Raw genomic sequence first — 26,339 nt, 5'->3', positions numbered from 1 at the left:
ATGAAAAATGATTGTGTAAAAATTCCGCAATATAGCTGAAGTGTGAATGATATAGCGGGGGAACACTTTATACACAAGCGTCAGTTGACGGCAAAGTTATAACTTAAGAAGAGTGTGTTATTGTTTTCAGGTTACTTACTTGGAATATTGTCTGTACAGTTAAAGTTATTATGACAGCCATTCACGACATTCAAGAGCATTTGAGCCAGCCCATAATGGAATTTCAATAAAACAAACCTCAGTATAAAAATCCACAAAAATATATGCCACGCAAATACATTTGTTTGAAGGTCACATATTTTTCTTTATAAATTTAGCATGGTCCTATGATGGCTTTCTCAAGTCCACCACTTGACAAGGGGTGCAGATCAAAACATCATCGCGCCGCGGCTGATAAAATGCACTTAACATATCTTTATCCTCACTTGTAGCTTTGAACTTTTAATCAGTGTAAGGTCTGTTGTGTGTCACAAGCCATCCGTGACATTACCATTCATCTTCATTGATGTAGAGAATGCGAGCTGAACAATGCTTACTTGGTAAACCTTCATGGTGGCCTAGGCAAAAAAAGAACCAACTTTATAATGTCTCGGCAATCTAGTGTAAATCTTCCATGTATTTTAGTTCTCCATGCCCTGTGGAGTTCAAATGACTGTACACGGAGAAAGATTTAAATGTCATTATTCATATGAGCTGTATCGGATGGGCATCTTTGAGGAAGATTGCCGTTTTCCCTTTGTCGTTTGTTTTCTATCCAGCTGTGTTGAAACTGCCTGCGTCTCCCGACCACGTGCAGTAGCAGCGCAGGCACGCAAAGTTTACATGTCATCGGGTTGTGTAGAAACAACTTCAGCCCATGGGGTTTGCAGTACGATTTTTGATTTAAATTGAAGTTTTGTTTATAGAAAAGTAAATGACAAATTCATTATTCAGAACAGGTTTTGTGTTTTGTTTTCCCTTTCTGGGATTTGTTCTAGGTCTCTTGATACCAAGCAAACATTGAAACAGTTTTGTCCAGTGAGTTTTTTTCCCCAGCATTAACTTGCATCAACTCTTGTAAAATCATTGCTTTTGTAATGTATAAATGGGCACGTCTTTGGAAATTGTAAGCACGACTGGTTCCATGATTGCCTTCTACCGGGCTCATTTCTTGTTTTATGGAACACAATGTGAAAATGATTCTACCCATGTTTATTAGCAGGAATTATAGGGGCTAGTTGCTTACTTTGAAAAATAGTCGCTGAAGGGGTCAGAAATGTCACTAAATGTAGTGACCAAATCGCTACCTGGAAACAATGACTCTGCTTCTGTAAACTAGCTCCTCTCTGTTTGCAGCCATGATGTTAGCATATATCATTTTACACTCGAGACTACAATATCTGAATCCCGGGATGCACGTCATGGAAACGTTTCCCTGCAACTTATCATCACAGAATACAGATAAAATAATCCTCTGCTATATCATGGTTCTTGCTTTACGGTCCCGCTATATTGCAAATTTTTATTACAGTTGTTACTCTATTTTTTTATACTGTTTGTACAATATTTTTGTGTTATCCATTGCTCCTGCTCTCTCTCAATATATGTTTAGGCCCATCACGAGAGCAAATTTTTTAGCCCGACATATTTTCCCAAAAACTATCACGACAAACAATAGTATCGTTGATGTTTTTATGCCACTGATATAATTATATTAGTGTCTAATAATTTAAGTATATCTTTTATAAGAGCAATTCACTTTTAATTCTAACGCAAAGAATAATGAACATTGACATTGTAATTTAGAACTAAATAAAATATCCTACCTATAGAAAATGCTATATAAAACAGACTCAGGCTCTGTTCACAAAAGTTGCACTGAATCAAATATTAAACATTTGGCACAGAGGTATAAACAGTCATTAATGCCTTAACAGGAAATATACGTATATTGCCTTATATTGCCTGTTACTGTACTGTAATTGCCAATCAAGTTTCCAGTTGGTTAATAAAAAGTTCCAAGTAGCAACATTAATAACAACATAAGTAGATCAAAGCAACATGTTTGGATTCACGATTTGTACTTTTTAAAAGTCTGCAGCCTTTTTTAAACGCTTTGTCAACATGTTCAATTGGATGCATCTCATACAATAGTGAATAATGCTATAACTGTATAGAATGTGAGCATACACACACCATATACGGTGTCATGTTTGTATTTGCATTGTTTGGGTTTGAGTTCCATAATTAGAAGTTGACGGGAAATGGGAAATGTCCCACTGTTTTTTTTTTTGTTCTCAGCTGAAGAAATTGGGTAGGATCGTTTAAGATGGATTTTGTCTACTTGAGGTTTTAAATTGTGTTGTCTTTGTTGAGACTTTATACAAATTTGACGGACAAGCTCGTTGTTGAATACTAACAAGCGTTCGTCAGACTTGAATCCAAAATGTTCCCACATCGTCGCGGTGGCATTAGGCTTTGGAATTAATTCCATTTATGCAGCTCAAAAGTTCTGTTACCGTACAGCTACCGGCTCACTGTCATAAAACTTTGCTTCGTGTATGCTAGCGGCAGTCAGAGGGAGGTTGGTATCTCTTATTGCTTTAGAGCCCACGATGGGTTTAATGTGTCTGCTTTCAAGTCGCAGTTTTTTTTTTCTTCCTCAAACGGCTGGGTGTACAGGTGCATCCTCTGTTTTTTTTTTTTTTGCCCCACCATTCAGACATAAGGGGGCATATGCGACCAAATTAGTCGCACTCTAGAGCCCTTTCTCATGAAAAAACATTCATACAACGGATTTCCAGCACCACGCCGAGTACTTTAAGCCATAGCTCTGTGTCCTAAGACGCAGACTGATCTTACTTCATATGACCCTGCTAATTTTTGTGTGTCTCAGACGCGGGACGCACAATAAACGAGACCACTGTCTTAGTCTTAGCAATGTATGTCAGCTGGCATGCACTTTTAACAAGGGAATTGCCACACATCTTTTTGAAGGGCCAAAGTAGAACCGATTGTGCATCCGTCAGGAAGTGAAGATGGACAAACAAAAAGAAGTACAGTGAAATCAAACTTTAAACTTTGCTATTCTATCAAATGCAAAAAAAAACAAAAACAAAAAACTAATAAGCGCTTTGCTTGTTCTTTGGCTTTTTTCAACACAAAAGTATTTCCAAAGCAGCAACCTCAAGGGAATACGGTGACAAGAAAGCAGAATATTACGTGAAGTAGGCTTGTATTCAGAGCAGTAAGACTCCCGCGTCACTTTGTTATCATTTAAGACTAAGATGGGATCATTAAAGAGGGAGGGCCCAATTTCCGTGGCCGGCGTAATGCCGACGTGGACTGCGGTGCAACTGTACGCTAGGGCGGGTTGGACCAGTGTTGGTAATTTCGTAGAGCAGCACACCCGGACGGATCCAGAGTGGGCGGGCTGCTCCACTCTGGGTGTGTCTACACCTGATTTCATTCTCTGCTAATGAAAGCAGCTTCTCTCATTCCCTTTAAAAGTGGCACAATCACAGTCTCGCATGGAGGCATCTCTGTGCGGAAGAGGACGATGTGGAATCGCAGTGATCCGTGTGTTACTGGAGCATGGTCACTTCTCTTGGCCGGTGTGGTGACAGACAATGTGAGTGGGTAACCTCATTAAATACAAAATACGCTGGTAATAACCGCTGGCGACTTACATACTTATATATGTCCGCGAAACCCATGTATCTATCCCTACCCCCGATCACCCAAGTGCCTCGCTGTGCCTGAAGGCCAAGCTTGGCGTAGACTGGTCTGCCAAATTGGCAAACACGTGCAGCAAGCCTTGCCTGAAAATCAGTATACGCCAGCATTTGTGCTCCACCACAGATGTGCTATCTATGAAATTAGAGCCTGGAGTGTTTTGTTTTAATATTAATGATGGTTAACTTGTTTTTACACTTGTATGACAGTTAAGAATGTAAAAGGGTTACTTAAAACCTTGGCTTTGTTTTTAATAAAGGAATGGCAACATGATTCGACCTGGAATGGATTAATTCTACTGCCTTTCCTTTATTTCTTAATAAACATTGTTTGGAAATCCAAACAGTTTTTTCTTTAAACACATAAGCCAATATTGAAGCGTATATCAAGTCCCACTGCTTTATGCATGGTATTATTAGTTACTTACCTCTATGATGTAAAGAACAATGTTTTTGTAGAAGCAGTACAGGATACATTTGGCCACACGGTTGTAATTCCAAGCTCCGTGGACCAGCAGCAGATTCTTCAAGTATTTGAACTGCGTGGGAGGGGGGAAAAAAGAAAAGATGTTCTGTGTGTACATTGCGTACAGTGTCGGATGGTCACGAAAGCCACAACTGGAATGTCTGGATTTAAGAAAGAAAAATCAGGAATTTGTCATGTCCTAGCAGGGAAATAGGAGAATAATAACTGTAAAAAAAAAAAATAAGAAAGAAAGAAAGAAAAAAAATGATGTGGGTATTCAAAAGTTCAGTTACATGACTTTGAAATGATCCAACTATAAGCATGCCTGCGGTGAGTGTAAAATTACAGTGTAATTCCTGGCTGATAAGTGTGATTACACTGGAATACCGCTCAGTGCCCAGCCTGAAACAAATTACAAAGTTTACGTTTGTCTAAGTTTGTGTCCTTTTGCTGTTCGACAAAAGCAGAGAAAAGAAAAAAAGAATTAAAACATTATGTAACATCCATCCATCCATCCATTCTCTACACCACTTATCCTTTTTAGGGTCATGGAGAGCTTAAGCCTATCCCAGCTGACTTTGGGCGAGCGGTGGACGACACCCTGGACTGGTTGTTATGTAACAGGTCAAAGTAAAACTTTCAGACTCAAAATGATTTTCAATTGGTTACCACTAGGTTGCGATGAGAAAAGTGTTGCTGGCGTTCCTTGGTCATCAACTTTAGCTGTCTAACCAGCCTGGACACCACCTTAGCTGTGTTAGTGCTAGCATTAGTGTGATTGCTACAGTTGTTTATGCTACAGGACAAAATGTGCACCGAATCTCCTCCAAATTTTATTACATACTCTCACCTCTTGATTTGTTCACCCCGTTCTACTTTGGCCAACTAGGTTTCTCATCTGCACCGTGACCGCCGTGGTCATCCCGTTTTAGCCAAGCTGACCTGTAACATGATTAACGTGTCTGTCGGGAACATAATGTAAATGTAGCATAACCGCTTAATACAAGCTTGCTGTCATTGATTGGTACTGACCACAGTGAAGAAGACAAAGTGCTGATTTTAAGACTTTTAACTTTAACACTGGATCACCTACTTTATCCATGTGAAATACTGGTGGACCAGCCAGGAAAATTCTTTAGTTGTGCTGGCACTAACGTCCGTGCTAACGCTTCAGTTGTTTACCACTTAATACAAGTTTCCTGCAGTTTATTGGTACTCACCACAGCACAGAAGGACTATTAAAGCAAAAATATATATGATGACAAGAAAAGTATTGTTCATGGTGACCCTTGATCATCTAATTAAGGCGTAAAAAATACGAGTGGACCAGCCAGGACAACTCATTGGTTCTGTTAGCAGTAGCACTAACGTAAGTATTTTCATAGTTTGTACCTATTTACAGGGCTGCATGAACTTAAGTGGTGCACAGCTGCACATGCGTACTGCAAATATTAAAAGCACACCACAGTCAACTGTCAGTGCGTATTACAGTACCAAGCATTTTGCTGTTTTTTTTTCCATTAGCACAGCCGTATTTGTTGTCGTTTCTGAAAAACTCGTTCAAACGAACAAATCTTTTGAGCCAACGCATTGAATCACTCATGAAGTTGAGCTCAGCTGCGGGCCTGTGGCACACGAAAGTTCCCCACAAACGGCGGGCGGGCGGTGACAGTGGCTGAGCGCGCATGGGTCGCCGATGAGGCAGTGGGCTTCGTGGTCATCTCGGTCTTGCTGCACAGCAGCTACGATGGTCCGTCAAAATATGTCTTTACATGAAACCACACCGTGGTGCAAAAAAAGATTGTGGACTGCTGCCCATATCATGTGAACAAACCTGGAAAACAGATTAGAGGACCTCCTGTGCACGCTGCGATAACTAGTATAACTATGGGTTGATGACATGATAGTTTAAACCAAAACTTGCAAAAATCTTGTTTCCTTTATGGCTGGTATCTTAGGAGCCAAATTTAAACACGTTATATAATCTTATATTATATATATGATATATAATCATGATATGAATAAACATGAATAAAGCCTAAACATCGAATATGGTCATGTTTGGTAGCTCTTGAAGACATATTGTGGGAAACAAAAGAAAGTGTAGACTTCAGTTGATTTGTTCCCTTCTCCGGCCATAGGGCTCCGCCAGCCACTTGAACCAGATTAAAGTGCTTTGAGCTGTTTTACCGAATGCGGACGTTTGTTGTGCATAACCCCAATTATCCAACAACACAACTCTGGCTAATGGAAATGCTGAGTGGCTAGTAACTCCGGGAAACCACTAGCCACAGTGGCTTATGAGCAAAGTTAATGTCAAGCCATGAAAAGAAAGAAAAAACAGTTATAAGGTCGTTAAAGAAGCCAAAAATTTTTTTATTCCTTTATTCGTTCAGAAAATAAGTAAAGAATGGTACGTACTGTATGTTTACAAATGGGCATACAGTAAGTTTATCCAGTGAGGTCTGTGGGTAATGAAAAAAAAATTAGCATGAACAACCTCTGATGGTCATTTGAAAACCAGACCAGCATTTTTATAATCAAGCACTTCTGGTTATTTACTGCTTAACAAATGTTTGTTGAAATTTGAACATCCATCCATCCATTCTCAACACCGCTTATCCTGTTCAGGGTCACGGGGCGCTGGAGCCTATCCCAGCTGACTTTGGGCAAAAATGCGGACTACACCTTGTACTGGTCGCCAGTCAGTCACCGGGCTCATATAGACATGCACAACCACTCGCACTCACATTCAAACCGTCACTGAGTGGGAACTGAAGCCACACTGCCCGCACCAAAATCAGGCGAGTATACCACTACACCATCAGTGACTAAATTTGAACATAATATCTTAAAAACAATTAAACCGTATGGGGAGAAAATATTTTTTTTTATTCTGAAAAAGGCACTAAAGAAATGATAATTAAAGGAACAATGTGTTATAGTATACATTAAACTAAGAGCTTTACAATATTTTTGTACTACCCTCATTACAACAGCCTGAGAACGATACTACCGTATTTTCACGACCATAAGGCGCACTTAAACGTCATAAATTTTCTCCAAAATGGACGGGGCGCCTTATAATGCGTCTTATGTGTGCACCGAGTTCCAACATCTATAAATGTTGTGTGATGAGCGGAGGCTCCGCTTTATTTATTTATTAATTTTTTTAGCATTTCCTGCCAACACGCTGCTTACACAGAGGAAAAGTGGACGTGGCTAAGGACAGGGGAAGAGTGCGTGAAGTAGGATGCTAAAGCCACGCCCCCAGTAGGTATGCAGCGCAAAACAACATCGGTTTGGCTAAGGACCCCTGAAAATGTCACCTACGAAGAGACATGCTTACTAAGCACAGTTTAAACTGCAAGGTATCAGTTACGCGGAGGAACATGGGAATCGAGCAGCCGCGAGAGAATTCAAGATCAACGAATCCATGGTTCGCAAGTGGAGGAAGCAGGAAAACAAACTTCGCCAAGTCAAGAAGACGAAGCTGAGTTTCCGCGAAAAAAAAAAGAAAAACAAAACACGGAAACAAGGCGAGGTGGCCCGAGTTGGAAGACCAACTCGAGGAATGGATTAATGAGCAAAGAACAGCCGGGAGAAGCGTCTCTACAGTCACCATTCGACAGAATGCAATAACTCGGGGCTTGCCATCGTTCCGGGAGGCTTGACGAACCGCTGGACATCGGTGTAAACAGGGCGTTCAAAGTGAAGTGAGCGGCGTGGGAACCATGGATGACAGATGGCGAACACATCTTTACTAAGATGAGGGGGCAGCGCCGGGCGAGTTAATTTGTGAATGCATTGTGGATGCTGGGGCTAACGTGTCTGCTTGCACTGTTGTTCGAGCTTTCGCACGGCAATGAGACTGACTCGAACCTGGCGTGTTTTATTGAGAACTTGCCCAGCTGTTCATTTCAGATACAGAAGATGAGGACTTTGATGGATTTGTGGATGACGATTGACCAAAAATACTTCAATAAAGTACAACTGAACTCAGTTTTGCTCCCGCTGCCGTTTTAAAAACATTGTTTTAGCGTGCATGCATGCTACCGTATGTTTTAAGCTAGCGTATGTTTTACCATGCCTGTGTTAAATACAGAAATAGACCCCGTAACTGAGACTGCGCCTTTTAATACGGTGTGCCCTATGGTCGTGAAAATACGGTAATCCTGTTTTTTTTCCTACACTTCTGCTCAACGATTTCTTTCCCTATATGTTCACTAACATCATGTTTTTTCGCACAATCGGACCTATCGACAAATTAATCTTCAATTTACCGAAGAAGAAAGTTTTTGGAATGTTGGAACGTTAATATTTTTTGGAAATAATAAACGACAGTTGAATTCTGACTTCCCTTGATATAAAATGCAAATATTATTTAAAAAAAATCTATGGCAGCATGACCAAAGCACACTTTAATTAGATTTTGAACAGATTCCCAGGTTGGATTTCACTTTTCCAGTCAGCCAATTATAGCTAACATACGGCAGCGCCAATATAGAGAAAACACCAACGAAAAAAAAGAGTCTGGAACTGTAATTTAATTTGCAATGTGGATTATAAGAGGCCACCTGTCTTTGACACACATAAACCTTGGACATGTAATGTGGACTGAAGGGGGGAACAACCCCAACCCACTTGAATCATAATTGCAGACTCAAGGACAGGGCATGCACTGTGTTACACACAGCTATTGCTTTCCCATGCTCTCCGGCCCTGTGGCGGCAATACAAAAATGTGGCATTTAATAAAATTCTGTGTGTAAACACAGGAATGTTTTTGTTGCTCTTAGGTATCACATGACAACAAACATCCTTTCTTGGAAAGTACAGTAATATGTTGTGCATTGTGAATTTTGCCAGAGTCTGTTTGTGATCTATGATTGTTGTGTAGAGAGTTGGGTAACACTTGTTTTACAGGTGTTACCACTTCACTGTATACTGTAAGTGGATGCCCTGGCAGAGATGAGCTTTTGTTGCACACAAAAATGTGCCAAGCTATCGTTAACACAAACAAAACACACAACAGTTCTAAAAAAAAGTCAACAAGATGATACTTAATACTATTATAAGTATTTACAGGCTAAGTTTTTAGGCTTTGAGGTCTTATTTATTTTAAAATTGCCTGCTAAAAAGCTTTCACAGATGTAAAGCATATGGGCCATGGAGCATATGTTGCCACCCAGACGCACAGTAAAGGCCACATAAACATCTATCCAGCAATTTTCTATCGTGATTGTCCTCATTAGGGTCACAGCTGATTTTAGGCCAGAGGCTGGGTACACCCTGCACTGGTGGCCAGCCAATCACAGAGCACATATACAGTCGAATAGAGGTGTCAAATGTATGGGCCACGGGTCGGAACTGACCCACCAGGGGGGGTCCAATCCAGCCCAAGGGGAGTGTTCTGCCTTTCAAGCAAGTTTTATTTCATCTATACATACAGACTCTTATTTTGAAACTTATGCTTTTATTTTAGCAAGCATAGTCAAACCGGATGTTTTGAGATTTGCAGCTGAGAGAAAGAAAAAAGATCATTTCAAATCTATGTATGGAGAAAGAAATTTTGTATAACTCCCGCAGAAGCAACACCTGTATGTATCATATTATATATTCAGAGCTGCAAAATGTTACAGAATGTCAGTATTTTGTGACGGAAATCACTGAACACTGAGTCGTTACGGCCGTTGTTGTTCCGGATATGGGGGGGGGGGGGGAGTGAATCCAGTGCCGACATTACCGGCCAGAACGGCACTGTGTCTTGCCAGCGTGAGGAAAATTTCACATACTTTGATTCAGGCTGCAACTGCGTCCGCCATTACAAGGTTAATGCAATAAAAAATAAATAAAATAAATTATTTAAATTATTTATTAACGATTATGATTATAGAGTAATGATTATGTTGTGCAATTGAACAGTATGCAGAACTGTTTTTATCCTATAACATATCGCAATAACTGTCCCGCGGTAATGTTCTTGACAAAATTTTGAAAATATGGAAATTCAGACACATTTGGACTAATTGTTCTGGAAGAGCGGTACGGTGGTCGACTGGTTAGCACATCTGCTTCACAGTTCTGAGGACCCTGGTTCAAATCCGGCCTCGCCTGTGTGGAGTTTGCATGTTCTCTACGTGCCTGCGTGGGTCTTTTCCGGGTACTCCGGTTTCTTCCCACATCCCCAAAACATGCATGGTAGGTTAATTGAGGACTCTAAATTTTCCGTAGGTGGGAATGTGAGTGGGAATGGTTGTTTGTTTATATGTGCCCTGCGTTTGGCTGGCGACCAGTTCAGGGTGTATCCAGCCGCTCGCCCGAAGATAGCTGGGATAGGCTCCACCATGCCCGTAATCCTAGTGACGATAAGTGGTATGGAAAATGAATGAATTAATGAGTGTTCTGGAAGTGAATTTATACAGGTTGGCAGCTCTGTATATTGTTTGTTTAGTAATTTCATGTGTCTGCGTCATTGCATGGATATCGGGGACAGTGCCTCTGGATTGGCAGACTGGGGTGGTGGTCATCCATTTTAAGAACCGGAGGGTGTGTTCCAACGACAAGGGGATCACACTCCTCAGCCTCCCTGGTAAGGTCTATTCAGGGGTGCTGGAGAGGAGGGTCCGTCAGGAAGTCGAATCTCAGATTCAGCAGGAGCAGTGTAGTTTTCATCCTGGCCGTGAAACAGTGGACTAGCTCTACACCCTCGGCAGGGTTCTCGTGGGTGCATGGGACTTCGTCCAACCAGTCTACATGTGTCGTATGGACTTGGAGAAGGCGTTCGACCGTGTCCCTTACTTTGTACATAATATATATAGTGGTATAGTATATAGAGTATAGTATATAGAGCCACTGTTATATGTTAGTTGCACGTGTAAATGAAAACACTGATTCATCATATTGTTAAGATTACACTCATTTTTAAGAAGTTTGAGATTGCTCATATAATTTGAAACAAGATTATCACTATTCATAGCTTATTAGTCCACTTGAGATCAAATAGGGGTGAATCTGGCCCTTTGAACTCAAATACGTTTGACACCCCTGCAGTGTTGAATAAACAACCATTCACACAACAATTTAGAATCGTCATTGAACCAAACATGAACGTTTTGGGAATGTGGGAGAACAGGCTAACTCTACATTGGAGGGCCCGAGTCAAGATATGAACGCAGGACCTATCGACTGGGAGGTAGACACGTTAGCCACTAGGACCAACGTGCTGACCCACACAAACCTTGCTATCAAGCTATAATAGAAAATCAATTCATATTGGCTTTTATGCATTCACTGGTAGTCATATGGTCTATTTTAGCTAATCAAAACCCTCTGTCTGCATTCTGACGCCTTTGTTCCTCATTATATAAGAAAGGAGCACATTTACACATCGAAATTCATCCTTTCATTATGTTTTAACACAGCACGGGTTGTTATTCAATAAATTCATGTGTTTTGTTATTTACCAAAATCATAGTCTGTGTGCTGAGGAAAGGCCAAAATGCATGGACGACGACGACTACAATGTCACCCACATTGTACATACATTGGCCCACAGTGAGATCTCAAATACTGTGAAAAACATTTTTGAAAACTTTGAACGTGATCAAAAAAGAAAAAGAAATTAGACGGATGTAGATTACCGCAGTGTATCCCCCAGGGAATCTAACAGTCGTTTTTCACCAAAACAGTTGTTTAACAAAACAAACAGGTAACAATAGTAAAGTCAATGCAAATGAAAATGTTAACTATATTTTTTAACGACATTGGCTGTATGAGACAGGATACGGGCCCGGCGAGCTCACCTGAGCAATGGAGTAGTCAGAGGAGTTGGCGGCCTGCAGCCCCTCGTTGCCTGAAATTCCCACACCGACGTGCGCCGTCTGAATCATCCCGACGTCGTTGGCGCCGTCGCCGATGGCAAGCGTGATAACCTTCACCTGCTTCTTCACCATCTCCACTACCTCCGACTTCTGCAGGGGAGACACTCTGAAAAAGAAGTACGGAAATGCTATTAATTATTGACAGAAACGCTATTAATTATTGACACTATCAGGCATCGCAATTCATCTCAGGTTTAATAAATCACATTGCATGTAATAAATTGATCGATTCAGACATACCCCACCCAGAATGCGTAAAATGATCTACACGGTAATTTTTTTGCGTTTGGCAGACGCAATCCTGGTTGCACCTGGTTAGTAGATCTGTTTCTGGGAGCAATCAAGTTTGCGCCCGTTTTTGCACGCGTTTTGTTCTTGAAGTATTGCTTATTTACCTCAAGTGTTTATTGTGTATAATTTTCCACCAAAAGTCTCCATTAGCACACAAATGCTTGTAAATATGATGTGGCCCTTTTGAAGTTAGTTTCATATTTCAGCATCCTGTCTAAAACTGTGGTGGACTTGTAACGGGGGCGGGCTGACCTCCTCTGCTGCTCTCCCTGAGCCCGATTGTTAAACTTACAGCTGTACAACCTCCATCCATTTCCTCATGGATGTTTTTTACTGTGCTCCGAGGAACCGCACACGTTTTTAGCATTCATCTCTTCTCCAAGATTTTTTTTCAGTGACTGTGTTCGTGTTACTTTGTGTGTTCTTTAGAAAAACGGCGCCAAAAAGTCGGACCTTGGCGATACAGATGTTTATATTTATGTATCACTCACTTTTCAAAGAGTTTTCCAACCATCAATATGAAATAGTCCATATTAAATGTAGTTTCTGCTGTGTTGTTTTAAAGAGTTGAATGCCGCTGAGGTTGCAAAATATGTTGAAACCGTTGTTATGCAGGATGTACAGTATGTGAGACGTTAGCAAATCAAAGGATTCATTCTTTGTGGGTGTTTTTTCTTCGTCCGTTTAACAACTCATAACACAACCGAACATCAACATTAGGTTCACTCTAACTGTACCTCAAGAGGGTTTTGCTTTTTCTCGGGACATTTTGTGACAATAATTCCACAACAAGGAGCTGCCTAACTAGGGGTGTTAGGACAAAAAGGAGTTTGTTTGTGTTTGAGGATGTGTCCGCTGCATGCACCACATACGTATATGGATCAGCACAATAATTGATTGATAATAATTTGGCAGCTTGGTGATGAAAAAACAAACAAAAACATTGAACGCTTTAAATGTCTTTATGAGGGCTCTTTTTTCTGGAAATTAAAAAAATTAGGGCTCAAAACAGCAAGGCTCCTTGTTGTCATGGTAATGCAAAGTGGCGAAGTGAGCAGTGGTTCATTTAAATTAGACATAAAAGCCAACTCAAAACAACTGATTTCAGCAGGTCTGTTAAAAGTGTACTGTCATTTATCCTCTTGGTAAAATGTGACCTGCTTCGGTCAAAATACACCAAGACACCCGTGTGAATGTATGGCCACAGTTTGACCTGAAAAAGATTTCAATATATTATTTCCTATGGGAGAAATTGTTTTAAAATGTGAACAAAACGGAGGTCCACCAGTATCCCGGAACAGTTCAACTGGACTATTACACCATCGCTACAAGACGCAGTGAGACTATCATTATGACCAACTCCATTAGGTACAGCCCACCATTAGCCAGTGTAAGTGACATAAGAATGTGTGTTTTTATTCCCTCATTGCATATTCACATAGCTTCTTTTGCACCACAGTTTTTGCACACAACAGTTGGGCCTTTTGGAGGTGACGTCATAAATGGCATCCAAGTGTAGTGTTGTGAAATCTATAATACTCATTATTTAGAAGTGCTAAAGAGTAGTGTTGTACCAAGTACTGAGAACAGTACTGAACCGAGGTATTTTGATGTCAAAAATAGCACTGTACCAAGTTTTTATTTTTTATTATAGTACCGGTATTTAAATAAATAAATTAAATATATATATATATATATAGAGAGAGAGAGAGAGAGAGAGAGAGAGAGAGAGAGAGAGAGAGAGAGAGAGAGAGAGAGAGAGAGAGAGAGAGAGAGAGAGAGAGAGAGAGAGATGCAACAGTGCTCCAATTATGTACACAAATAGCTGACAGACAGGCAATGACTGCTTGTCTGCCGACAAGTTAGAGAATTGCCATTGAGGGTGGACGGAGGGTCCTGTGTGGGTGTGCCAACACCACTATGCACGAGGCGGTGGGAGGAGCAAATGGCAAACTGCCGAGCTGCTGCAGACAGCAGACTCCACTTCTTCATGGAGAAACAAGGGCATCATTTGGAACTATTCACTCATACTCTCTCTTAGCGATGTGCTAATCAGTTTGCTCCGAGCGTTAGCATGCATAAGCACACGTAAGCATGCATTAACATTAGCACACGTTAGCATTAGCAGACCAATCCAGAAATCGGTGAGCTGGAGAAGAATACAAATCCACCCAAATGCAAAGGAGTAAACCACTTAATAACCAAGTGGAGCAAAGTGGTCTACTGTTTGAGTGTCGTGCCTCCGTACGCAATGAACAAGAGCAACAGCTGCCACCGAGTGGGTGCAAATGTACTGTATTATTTACAATGGAAGAAATCCAGTTGGCACGGTGGAAGACTGGTTAGAGCGTCTGGTTCAATCCCCGGTCCCGCCTGTGTGGAGTTTGCATGTTCTCACCCGTGCCTGGGTGGGTTTTCTCCGGGCACTCCGGTTTCCTCCCACATCCCAAAAACATGCATGAATTGGAGACTCTAAATTGCCCATAGGTGTGAATGTGAGTGCGAATGGTTGTTTGTTTGTATGTGCCCTGCGATTGGCTGGCAACCAGTTCAGGATGTACCCCGCCTCCTGCCCGATGATAGCTGGGATGGGGTCCAGCACGCCCGCAACCCTCGTGAGGAGAAGCGGCTCAGAAAATGGATGGATGGAAGAAATCCAATGCTGTCAAATACAATAATACTGCAGACTACAAGCTGATATGTTTAAGTAAAGTATATATTAATATAAATAGATTAATATAGTCATGGGTGAAATAAATAGAGCAGTCTCATTTCTTTAGTTTCTTGTTCATTTTTGATACCTGGTACAAATTAAGGTATATTTGTTTGGGCAAATGATGACAAGGAAAATAGCTCATGAGAGTTTAAGAGCTAATATCAAGCCATTTTCCATGGTTTTCTTTATAATAACCAAAGGTCACAATGAGGCAGAGTTGAACAAAAAAACATAGACGTTGCATTTAATGTGACCTGAAGGTTTGATTAAGCTGTGAAAACATGCTGCCGACTTGTGGCCATAGACCATGTACATGGTTCTTGACAGCTAAAGTACTTGCTATTATTTAGATGACTTGGCCAGGTCAACAGCGCACCTCCATGATGCAAGTTGCAAGTTGACATTCTAAATTTACCGGTGAGTGTATAAACCCTTCAAGCCTGTTCCGTAAAATCAGGTGACAACGTTTATGGTTAACAGCAAAATCAGCTCCACCAAAATAACCTTTTCAATAGGAAATAATGCCAATTATTGCAAATGGTAAACAATATATAAATGTTCAGCTTGTTGGCAAGCATCTCTGGTTATTTTCATGCTAGTCATTAGTCATTGTGTTTTCAGCAACAAGTTACTGTATATACTCTATGTTATCATCGGTTTGGTGCAATTTGCTATGTAATTACTATTTAAGGAACCTATCTGCTCAAATTGTGCTATTTTTTTCATTGATGGTTGCAATTTTTACTGTCACAGTTTTCCTCGTTGCCTGCACTGGTATCCTTCTGTGGTGGTATCACAAAAAGCCAAAGAAAAAGCAAACCATACTAACAGTGACAGCCATGGACATTTTAGAGTTTTCAATTAAAGTTAGTTTGTGCAGTTTTCAAACTGATAGCAAGATTTGAATGTAGTACTGCACTTCAATCCCAGCCCCACCCCCTTGCGTCTCTGTCCAAAGAAAGGGCCCAGGCTCACTAATGCGCGTGCATGGCAGCTACAGTGCTAGCATGTTTTATTCATGATGGAGTATTGCCAAACACTAAATGTTACCAGTTTGATGCTGTATTTTTTGGAATGTATCATCAAATAAAAATATAAGAGGTGAATAATTTACCTGACAATCTGCTGACAACGGTGACGTGATTGATGCAGTGGTTTTCCAATCCCAGCTAAATGCAGCCGTCCGCATATAGGACATCACCGTTTTATATGGTTACTCTTGATTTGTCTCGAAAGGTGTCCAATTGCTTAGTTTTAACTTTTGGTGCTAACCGGAGATAAATAATCCGGTCAAGAAAATACAATAGTCTCCTTTGCGAGAGGCTGCAGTGTGTCTCCACATGTGAGCTAATGATTGACAACACCTCTCAGTCATGCCTCCTGTTGCTACAGTTTCTGATTGGCTATTGGATTGCGTCATGTTTTAAATAATTACATTAAATTCGAGGCATTAGATGGGGCCAGAAAGGGACGATTTTTCAAAAGATAATTTTAATAATATTCTACTGTTAGGTAACAAAGACAGTTTTAACATTTATGACAAAAACTGTTTTTTTTTTTAACTGCAAACGCAACCTTTAATCTAACATGCATGTTTTTAGGGTGTAGGAGGAAGCAGGATTAACCAGAGAAAACTCACTCATCAGAAAATGCTGTTTAAACTCAAACTTTCATGGTTCCACTGTTTTTGTTTTGATGGCTCCCCCCCATCCTACCTGCAACAGATGACGGCCTTGCAGGACAGCGCCAGGTCCAGGAAGTACTGTCGCACTCCAAAGGTGAGGGCGTATTTCAGCGTCTTTCCATCAATGATAAGCGCAAAGTCGTTTTCCTTGTAGAGCGCATCTCCCAGCATGCCGCAGTGGTGGCTGAGGGTCTCCCTTGTTCTCTGCCAGAGGGTAAAACATTGGATGGACTTCATGATTACAGCTGTGAAACGTCCACAATTAGTATTATTACTAGCTTGGTAAATTTTCAATCATCCTCTTTTGTTTCTTTAATGGGGTTTACCCAGTAAATCACGTTTGTATGAAATTTGTCTGTCCAATTTGCAGACGGATGTTTATAACAGCACAAATCAGTAATAGCAATTGTTAACAGATGCCAAAGTACTTTAATATTATTATAAGTGTGTCATTCCTCATCCTGGCTACTTTTTAACCCTTAGAGATAAAAGGACTTTCAGGTTTTTCTAGCAGATCGCTGCGTGTTAATTGAGAGAAAGAAACATGTATAAATACAATGTATAATATTATGTAATTAATGAAATGCAAAGATCAAATTGAGGAATTTTAATGATTACCATCTTTTTTTAGTCGCTTTTCGAAGTTCATCCAAAGACATCATTTTGGGGGAGGGTCAGATACTGTTTCTACTTATTCTTATGTTTTCTTTAATTTGCGATCCAAACGGATGAAAAACAAAGAAAATTAGATGATGGGAGAGCGAACACAGTAGGACTCCAACTGCGCTAATTTATGTTGTAATTTACGAGACCGCAAATATTTAGTGAAACAACATGAAATACCTCCACTGTGGTATTTTCATAAAAGGAATCTTTCTTTACAATGCCACCTGGAGACATTCGAAGACTTGTTAATTAATGAGCATAAGTCATTGACACACTAACTGCATAAACACTATAAAGAGTGATGATGATGAGTGATGGTGAATGTGGGACTAACTAAAGGATTTACTGTACTGACTGAAAGCATATGGACTGAAGCAGACTTGTGACATCATTTCTGTCTTCCAACATCTTCCTCCCATATGGTGAGGCACTTGGGAAATGTTGTTGAAGAGTTGAACCTCTAAGGTCGAACATAATTCGTTTAGGGACCCTGTCAAACTATTGATTAGTTTGGATTTCAAGGATTTTTTCCCCCAGAGGAAAATAATGAGAATAGAAATAATCCGTTCCAGGATGTCATCATCATTACTGCAGAGGGAATGTTTAAACAATATTTTTACATTTTTAATTGTCAAATGTCTTAACTACTGTCAATATGAAGTGCCCAAGCCCTTCACTTTGCAACGTGATTCACTTAGCAAGCTGAGTATGTACTGTTTAACAAATATATTTCAATTTTTTGTTTATTTCATATATATATATATATATATGTGTGTGTGTGTGTGTGTATAAATTGATATGTCCCTATGACAGAGTGGACATGCTAAGCTTGACAACATCCAACTACACACACATAATATGAAGATTATGAAACGTGTAACTATTTACTCTGCAACTATCACTGCGTCAGTCTCCACTGAAGAAAGACAAAATACTGGTCATTATGTCACCTAAAACATCAGAGGGTTCCGTCAAGGGGAAGTGACCCCATAATGACAGGGTGGACAGCAAATTCAGGGACATGCTAAGGGATGTGCTAACCAGTCATCCACCGTGCCACCAGTGTTTAATATGATTATGAAAATAGAAACTACATAATCAAAATCAATCAATGTTTTGGTCAGTACTTGTGGTCAATCAAACTATGTAACTTTTTAAAATTGGTGTCCTTTAACAACTTATTACACACAGTGCAGTTAGCAGTGTAGTATGTGGGACATGAAATGAAAATGGTGGTATAGTGTAAAATGAAGGAAACACATTTTGAGAAACTTATTGTACTAACATGCATACAGATGTTTTGCCACTTATAATAAGACGGTGTGGGACTGGTTAGCACATCTGCCTCGCAGTTCTGGGGACCGGGATTCAAATCCCGGCCCCGCCTGTGTGGAGTTTGCTTGTTCTCCCCGTGCCTGGGTGGGTTTTCTCTGGCCACTCTGGTTTCCTTCCGCATCCCCAAAACATGCGTGGTAGGTTGATTGAAGACTCTTAAATTGTCCGTAGGTGTGAATGTCAGTGCGAATGGTTGTTTGTTTATATGTGCCATGCGATTGGCTGGCGACCAGTTCAGGGTGTACCCCGCCTCCCACCCGAAGATGGCTGGGATAGGCTCCAGCAGCCCGCGACCCTAGTGAGGATAACCGGTAAAGAAAATGTATGGCTGGATGGAATAAGACCTCAGAGTTTAATTATTCTGCTAAATTTGAACAATGACAGGGATTTTGCTGAGGACACCAAAGGATATGGACTCATCCATCCATTTTCTGTACCACTTATCCTCACGAGGGTTGCGGGCGTGCTGGAGCCTATCCCAGCTATCTTCGGGCGAGAGGTACCATTTGCGCTATTTAAGTTGAAGTTTTAGGGCAAGTGACACCGTTTGAAACATCACTGTAATTTTGACACGTCGACTTGGAGAACCCCTCGGGATTAGGGTCTGTCGGAGGATATTGGTGGATATTTTGTCAGCCAATTGGAGAAAGGTTCCCCAAGTAGCAGATGAAACGAAAGCCTTGAGTTGATATGTTGACGAATAATCAAGTTATACTGTTTTACTGTCATTTGAAGGCGTTTTTGGACCAGATTTTCTATAAGCGATATCACACAAAAACGTTCCCAAAAAGGCAATTTTGGGAACACAAAAAACTACATTTGTATTTCATCCGATTTGCAAAATTTATGCTGCACTGTACTCAGGTTGAAGTGGCCACTCCAACCAAACTCCACATTTTGACAGACATCACCTTGCTACTGCCAGTGGCTTGTTAATCTTTCTCACTGAACTAAGGTTTCACAAGATTTGTACTTGTCATGTTGAGTTTTTTTTCCACTTGGCATTTGAGACGGCTGGAGTTCTCATTATGCAACATGCAAATAAGCTTTGATCTGATTGGATCATTCATCCTCCCCAATTTAAATATGGAAAATAACTTGGCTCTGACTGGTCCTTATCACTGTGTTTGCGTTGGACTGTTAGCCTACTAAAAGAGAACGTGATCTGAAAAGGGACATGGGTGAAAATTAAAAGAGAGGGGGATATTTTAAGGTTATGCTCGTCATCCACCTCCATTCATTTGAATTTAACCTGCCACGATGATCATCAAGGCCTTTTCACACTGCACTTGCTCAGTGTGAAATGCCTCCTTGTCAAAGTGCAACGATGACGACAACCCAAAGTTCGGGAAAGTGGGATTATGCATCCCCCTTGCCGTTTACGGTACAAGATCGACAAAATAGCACTCAGATATCACCCCGCAAGCCACATTCCCAATGAAGGAGCTTTCTGACATCACCACGTCAAAGCTCTAGAACAGAATATTTTTCTAGCCGATGACACGACACTGAACGTCAGACGCCCTCTGCATTGACGTGACGCAGAGCGTCATGTCAAAACGTGCTGATGACCCCTCAGCACACACAAAATGAATGGGAAAGTCGAGGGCATCAGACGCTTTGCCAAGTGCAGTATATACCAGTAGCAATACCAGTAGCAGTAACTGCAAAGGCTGCCTGCTTAATTTGTCTCTCGTTTTCATTTCACTCATTAGAACAAACACAAAGCTATGTGCAAAGGTTTTGATAACTTTGTTATGAAGCTAGCAACTAAACCCTATTTATACCATAGACATGTGAAGATATGTGCAAAGTTAAAAAGCCCAGACTCCTTCAAAGAGGACTGTATAGGAAAACAAACTATCATTAAAATAAAGTGCACAAGTATCAGTACTTTTACTTAAGTACTGAATACCAGTACATTTGACACGTCTAGTGGGTACCAACCATGACGTGTGCAGGTACTTGAATAATAACTGACAAATCTACATGACACTGTCGGCGATTTTCAAATCGGTTTTGCCCCTCTTATGCCATTTATTGCTTTTTGTGTTTACTCGACAAACCACACAGATGTCAAACTTAAACCATGTCACAGACACATTTTGAACTATAGTATGCATAAAAATGTAGTAAAAAATGGATTTGGAAGGAGGCTCCCTCTCGTGCCCTGTGGTGACCCTCCATCTTCCTTACCCCTGTTGTCGACCCCCTAAAAATTGTCAGATTACTACAGATTGCACTTGTTTTTGTTCTGAATATGAATATTATGCACATTGCAGGGGCAGATCTAGTCTAGTGGGATATAGGGACCAGGGCCACCCTAAAATTTGCCTAACAAAAAGGTGTTATGTGGGAGTTAGTCAAAATAACTATAATATATAATAAACACTATATAATTGCTTGATGCTTTGAATTTAGCTTGCTTAATAAAGTAGCACTGTTTTGAAAAATATTAATCTAAAAACATGAAAAAATTGTAAAGAAATAAACTGCATTGACCTGCTGCTTTAAGTGGGGCGTGGCCAAGTGAGAAACATCAGGAGCTTTGACTTCAGGTTCCGTTGGCCATTTATAACATGGTAAATTCAGTGTTAGAATCTTCTCCATGTTCCTTGTGTGTGTTTACATATTAAAATGTTCTGTTTGACTGTTTATTGTTCCATTTAATAAACAGCTGAAAGAGCATCGGTGACGGACACTCTCCCTTTTTTTCCACTTCACTCGAGCAGTGGTGTATTGGAATCTCGTTTGTAATAAATTTTTTTGGGGGGGACATAGCAAGAACTCCACCAACTCCACGATAGAGCAGGGGGACGTCATATACTGTACTGTATGTCCTCATGCAAAGATGACGGACAAAAACAGGAACCTGGTGGATGTGTGTGAGGGGTCCGGCCTGTGACAAGGTCCAATATGTCAAAGCAGTCATGCAGGACCGGCGGGAGAGCACAGTAATGGCCTGGCATAACAAAACTCTGAAACACCATCTTAAAGGAAATATTTGGACAACAGGGCTTTGCGTTTCAGCAAATACACAGCAAGAGAGAGATGATGGATTAACATAGGAGAAAAGGAAAAAAGGGGACACAAACAGAGAGCAGCTGCACAGATGTGAACTTTCTGTGTAAAACAGCACAAAATCAGACAGCATTTGTCATATCTGCATGGACAATAAAACTTTGTCTACACTATTAATCCACTGAAGATCTACCTCCAGTTTGGGTACAATCCAGTCATCACACGCCGTGATGGACACTCAAGAAAAGCCACCCACCCCAATTTACGCTGTGGCGTTCCAATGCTAATTCTACATTTCTCCTTTAAAAGACCTTTTGTTCTGGCTATAATTAACCATTTACGCTATGTGAATCACTATTGTTTGGTTTGGGGAATGGCCATTGAGAGCCTCCCGTGAAGACTGAGCTTCATTGTTGATACAAGACACTCATGATGTGGAGTCTGGATGTGTGCAGAGATGTAAAGTCATCAACTGTCTAAGACATGGGAGTCACTCCACAATGGGGTTAATCCTACTAAAATAGACATGTCAGTCAGTTACAGTCAATGTTGATTTTCAACATTGCAGCCAAGACGACATTTTGTTGGATTTTGTGCAAAAAAAGCATTGTGATGAGTGACATTCATTTATTAATTTATTCTCAATACCACTTATCCTGTTCAGGGTCACGGGGCACTGGAGCCTATCCCACAGGATTTCGGGCGCAAGGCAGACTACACCCTGAACCGGTCCAGGTCAGTCGCAGGGCACATAATGAGTAATACCATAAATTAAAATTTCTCAAAAGAGGTACATTTGTGCATTGTCCATTGCAGTTAATTTTAATGTTATTTTTTATCCATCCATCCATTCATTTGAAACATATAAACAAAAATGAAACATAGAAACAAACAACCATTCGCACTCACATTCACATCTATGGGCAATTTAGAGTCTTCAAACAACCTACCACGCATGTTTTTGGGATGTGGGAGGAAACCGGAGTGCCCAGAGAAAACCCACCCAGGTACGGGAAGAACATGCAAACTCTACACAGGTGGTTATTTTTTTATTTTAGGCGGTTATTTTTTTATTTTAGATAAAAATGAAAAACCTTGAGATATGAGTTTCTCATTGGACAGCGCCAATATGGTGTAAGAGAGCATTGAGGGGGCTCTCAACATTTTTTCTGTAAACTTGACGAGCAAAATTAGGTTGTTATGAGTATTTTGTGGGATTTTATAAAAAAAAAAAAAAAGTAAAAATAAGTAATTACATTCATGGTTTCAAAGATGAACTACTACTGTAAATCATAGTATATGGGTCATTTTCATTGCTTTATATAATTTGATCAATAATGTTTATGCCTAGGCTTTACACGATCAGGATTTTTGGAGGCGATATATATATGTGTGTATATATATATATATATATATATATATATATATATATAGTGAGAGATGTGTATGGATCAATGTTTTCAGCACCGTCTACGCTAAGAAGAACCTAATCGCTAGAGAATTTAGTAGGACTGGATACAAAAAAAATAAGAAATATCAGGGCTATCATGGCTGTGGATTGTCTGACTTTTTGTCCCAACTTATATTCTTGTGGGAGAAGCCACTTCAAGTGATTGAGCATCTGCACTGAAAGGGACCTAATCCTACATTGGAGATCACTTGAGGAATTTCAGACCGTGCGAGCTGATACAGCACAGGGGATGTCTAAAATGTTGACAAGCGTGTGTAAACCAGCAAGGAGGGAAGACATGCTCCAATTACTCTCTTGTGCAGCACATGGCCGCCGTGAATGAGCAGTCATGCCGTCTGGGCTATGTGTGCTTCGCGGTACAGATGCGTTCCGCCTTTTTGCATTGTTAACAAAGTACCTTATGTAAGCATCTGCTCAACCACAACCGAATGGGAGCTGACATTTCAAAGCGCCGGTCTGCACGCTTTATGAATCCATCGACCCCAACTTTTTTACTTCAACTCATTTTATCATCCTTAACGACTGGCTGACAGAATGAAGGCAGTCTGTCATCACCCCTGAACACCCACCCTCCTTCCTTTACACCCCTTGCTATTTTTTTTCTTGTCCTTAACAAACTGAACCAAGCTACGTTTAATCTTCGTCTGTGGCCTTTTTCCAGTGCGGAGATTTGCCCTCTGCTGTCTCACAAACGAAGGGCAAGGCTCTCCTGCCGGGGGTTAACAGACTTCTCTGCAGGGTGCCCAACACGTTAAATGAATAGTGTCTGCTGGCCGTTGGTGGGGTGATGTGCTCTCTGTGGGCCCACTTTTAAGTCTTGAACCTTTTTTTCTTTTTTTAAACAGAAGATTGGCAAAGACAGCAGACTATCAAGAAACAGGGGATTTACTGTATTACTACTAATTTGTAAATATTACTTTGCAGTGTTTCCCAGCCTTTATTGAGCCAAATATTTTAAATTCAACAAATCTTACCGGACAGCACGCAACAAAAATGTCACAATAAGTGTATATATGGTGAAATAATAACGATCTCTCTCAATTTCATCACAAATTTACAAACGTACTTTACAATGTGAAAGTGGATACACAGGTTAATGGTACCCTCGCCCATCTAAAGGAGACCATTTAATTTCACTGCCTGTCACTATACTTTGCTGGCATAGATAACGGAGCAAAGACACATTATTTGTATTAAATAATTTTCAGACCAATTAAGTGAAATTGAAAATTTCCCTTGGCAAACCTGATGGTTTCTCAGAACACTGGTTGGGAATCACTGCTCTAAGGTATGGTAATGTTGTATTCTGTTTTTTAAATGTTCTTTTGCATGACATCATTAGAATGATCCCAGCTCACACTAGAGGTGAGACAATATATTGATACACTAGCATCAAACATCAGCATCGTTTCTGTTGGTTGAATAGCAACTTAGCAAGATGTGAATGTAATGTACTTCCACATGTAACGCCAACTGCATATACACGTGGACAAAATTGCTGGTACCCTCTGTTAAAGAAAGATAAACCCACAATGGTCATTGTAATAACTTAAAACTGGCATGGCTCTTTGGTTAGTAAGTTACATAACTCAGTTCCATTTATGCACGCTAATCCTTTGTGGGGTACAAAAATGAGCAGTACTTACATCAAGCGTGTCCTCGTTTATCACTAGCATGCCCATGTTCTTAGTCAGTAGTTTGCAGGAATGTCCTATGGAAGAAAAAGAACGGAAAATGTTATCACACGTCATTAAAAAAACTAAACTTTATTGTTAATAAATCCATCCATTTAAGCTAAACTCAGAAAGTTTGCCAAAAAATGCCCAAAAAGTTACAACGGCGCAAATGTCACACTTGCCGAATGCAACTTCACCACCTTTTTAAGGACACCAGTTTAAATAGCCGCTCGGAGCCGGTGACTCAAAGACATGACTAATGAGTTCGCTGTACAAGGGCTTGTCAGCTTCCTGTTTTAATAGAGACTCACAACTTCTGGGTTACTTAACATGACTCTCTTGGGAGCCGTCCGAGCTCCTTGCTGGGACAGACGATCGAGGTCACTGGAGAGGTGGGGATTCAACATTCCGTTGTGGGGGGGGCAAACATAACTCTTTAGTTTAATACTGAAGACCATTAAAAGTGATCCAGTCCAGGAAAATGTTTTGAGGTGAAGTCAGTAAAATCCCAATTCATAATTCATGTATTATAATTTTGTCATACATATCTGGTCGTCACTAACTCTAAGGCAAGTATTACACTGAAAGGGAAGGATTGATAAAACATTTCTGACATTGATGTTAAAAACATTTTTCTTTTAAAAGCACTCATTAACAAAGCATCCTAAAGCGGCTGAAAATCGAAAAAATAAAGTAAATACAATACTTCTCACCACTTGCCCTCCTCGCACACACCCAGTTTCTGCCCTTGCAAAGCTGCCAGTGCCACGTGGGAGTTACAATGTATTTACTGGCCTCTGTATTTCCTATGTGCATAATGTACATTTACTACCGTTATGACCAGAGGTTAAAATAAGACTACCATAAATTGACAAAAGGTCTTGCTGTTAAATTACAAGTGCTCATCAAAATGATCTAATAATTGGTACTTTGGTCCAGATCAGGATATTTGTGGGCTTGGACAGGTTGCTTCTATCTGGAAACAAATTCCCAGTTCTTAAAGAGGGGCTACCACAAAGCCTTTGTTTTTGCGAATATGATGTGGGTGGTATTTTTGCTGTGTGAAGACAAGACAAGGCTATGCATAAAACACACCATGAAAGCCCTAAGCGAGGATATAAGAAGGTTTCCCCTCAAAACTAAACACGATTGAAGGCTTAGAACTGGTAGATTGTTTTCTTAAGTGAGGTGCAAATGCTCAAAATTTGGAAAAAGTGTGGCAAATATCTCCTCCATCTCAACACTTTCTCTGCTCTCTCTCTCCGCCCTTGTCCTCTGCTTCAGACAAATGTGTTTACCTACAGATAATTTGACAGAGGCCTAATGTAGAATGTTGCATTCCTTGCCTGTCATCTTCTCAGGCAGAACTAAACAGCGCTCTCACGGGACTTCAGGAATGTCCTATAATGGCATGTCGT

At 40.5% G+C, this 26,339-nt stretch overlaps 1 protein-coding gene across 11 annotated transcripts in view; it reads right to left on the bottom strand.

Annotated features, from left to right (window-relative positions):
• atp8a1 (ATPase phospholipid transporting 8A1) overlaps positions 1-26,339 on the bottom strand; it is a 176,995-nt gene that overhangs the window by 40,216 nt on the left and 110,440 nt on the right. For all 11 annotated transcript variants that reach the window (XR_009790381.1, XR_009790382.1, XM_061786766.1 and 8 more), the window contains 4 exons: positions 24,892-24,956; positions 16,784-16,956; positions 11,984-12,167; positions 4,142-4,252 (listed from right to left, as the gene is read on the bottom strand). Coding sequence is in view for 9 of the 11 variants with exons in the window: in XM_061786766.1 (XP_061642750.1) it covers positions 4,142-4,252; positions 11,984-12,167; positions 16,784-16,956; positions 24,892-24,956 (533 nt within the window). In the remaining 2 variants the exon portion in view is untranslated. The remainder of the gene's footprint in view (positions 1-4,141; positions 4,253-11,983; positions 12,168-16,783; positions 16,957-24,891; positions 24,957-26,339) is intronic.

The sequence above is a fragment of the Phyllopteryx taeniolatus genome, chromosome 10 (genome assembly GCF_024500385.1).
Source record: "Phyllopteryx taeniolatus isolate TA_2022b chromosome 10, UOR_Ptae_1.2, whole genome shotgun sequence".
NCBI classification, from domain to species: Eukaryota; Metazoa; Chordata; class Actinopteri; order Syngnathiformes; family Syngnathidae; genus Phyllopteryx; species Phyllopteryx taeniolatus.
The sequence above is the reverse complement of the archived record's forward strand: the minus strand, read 5'-3'. Positions and strand labels throughout refer to the sequence as shown.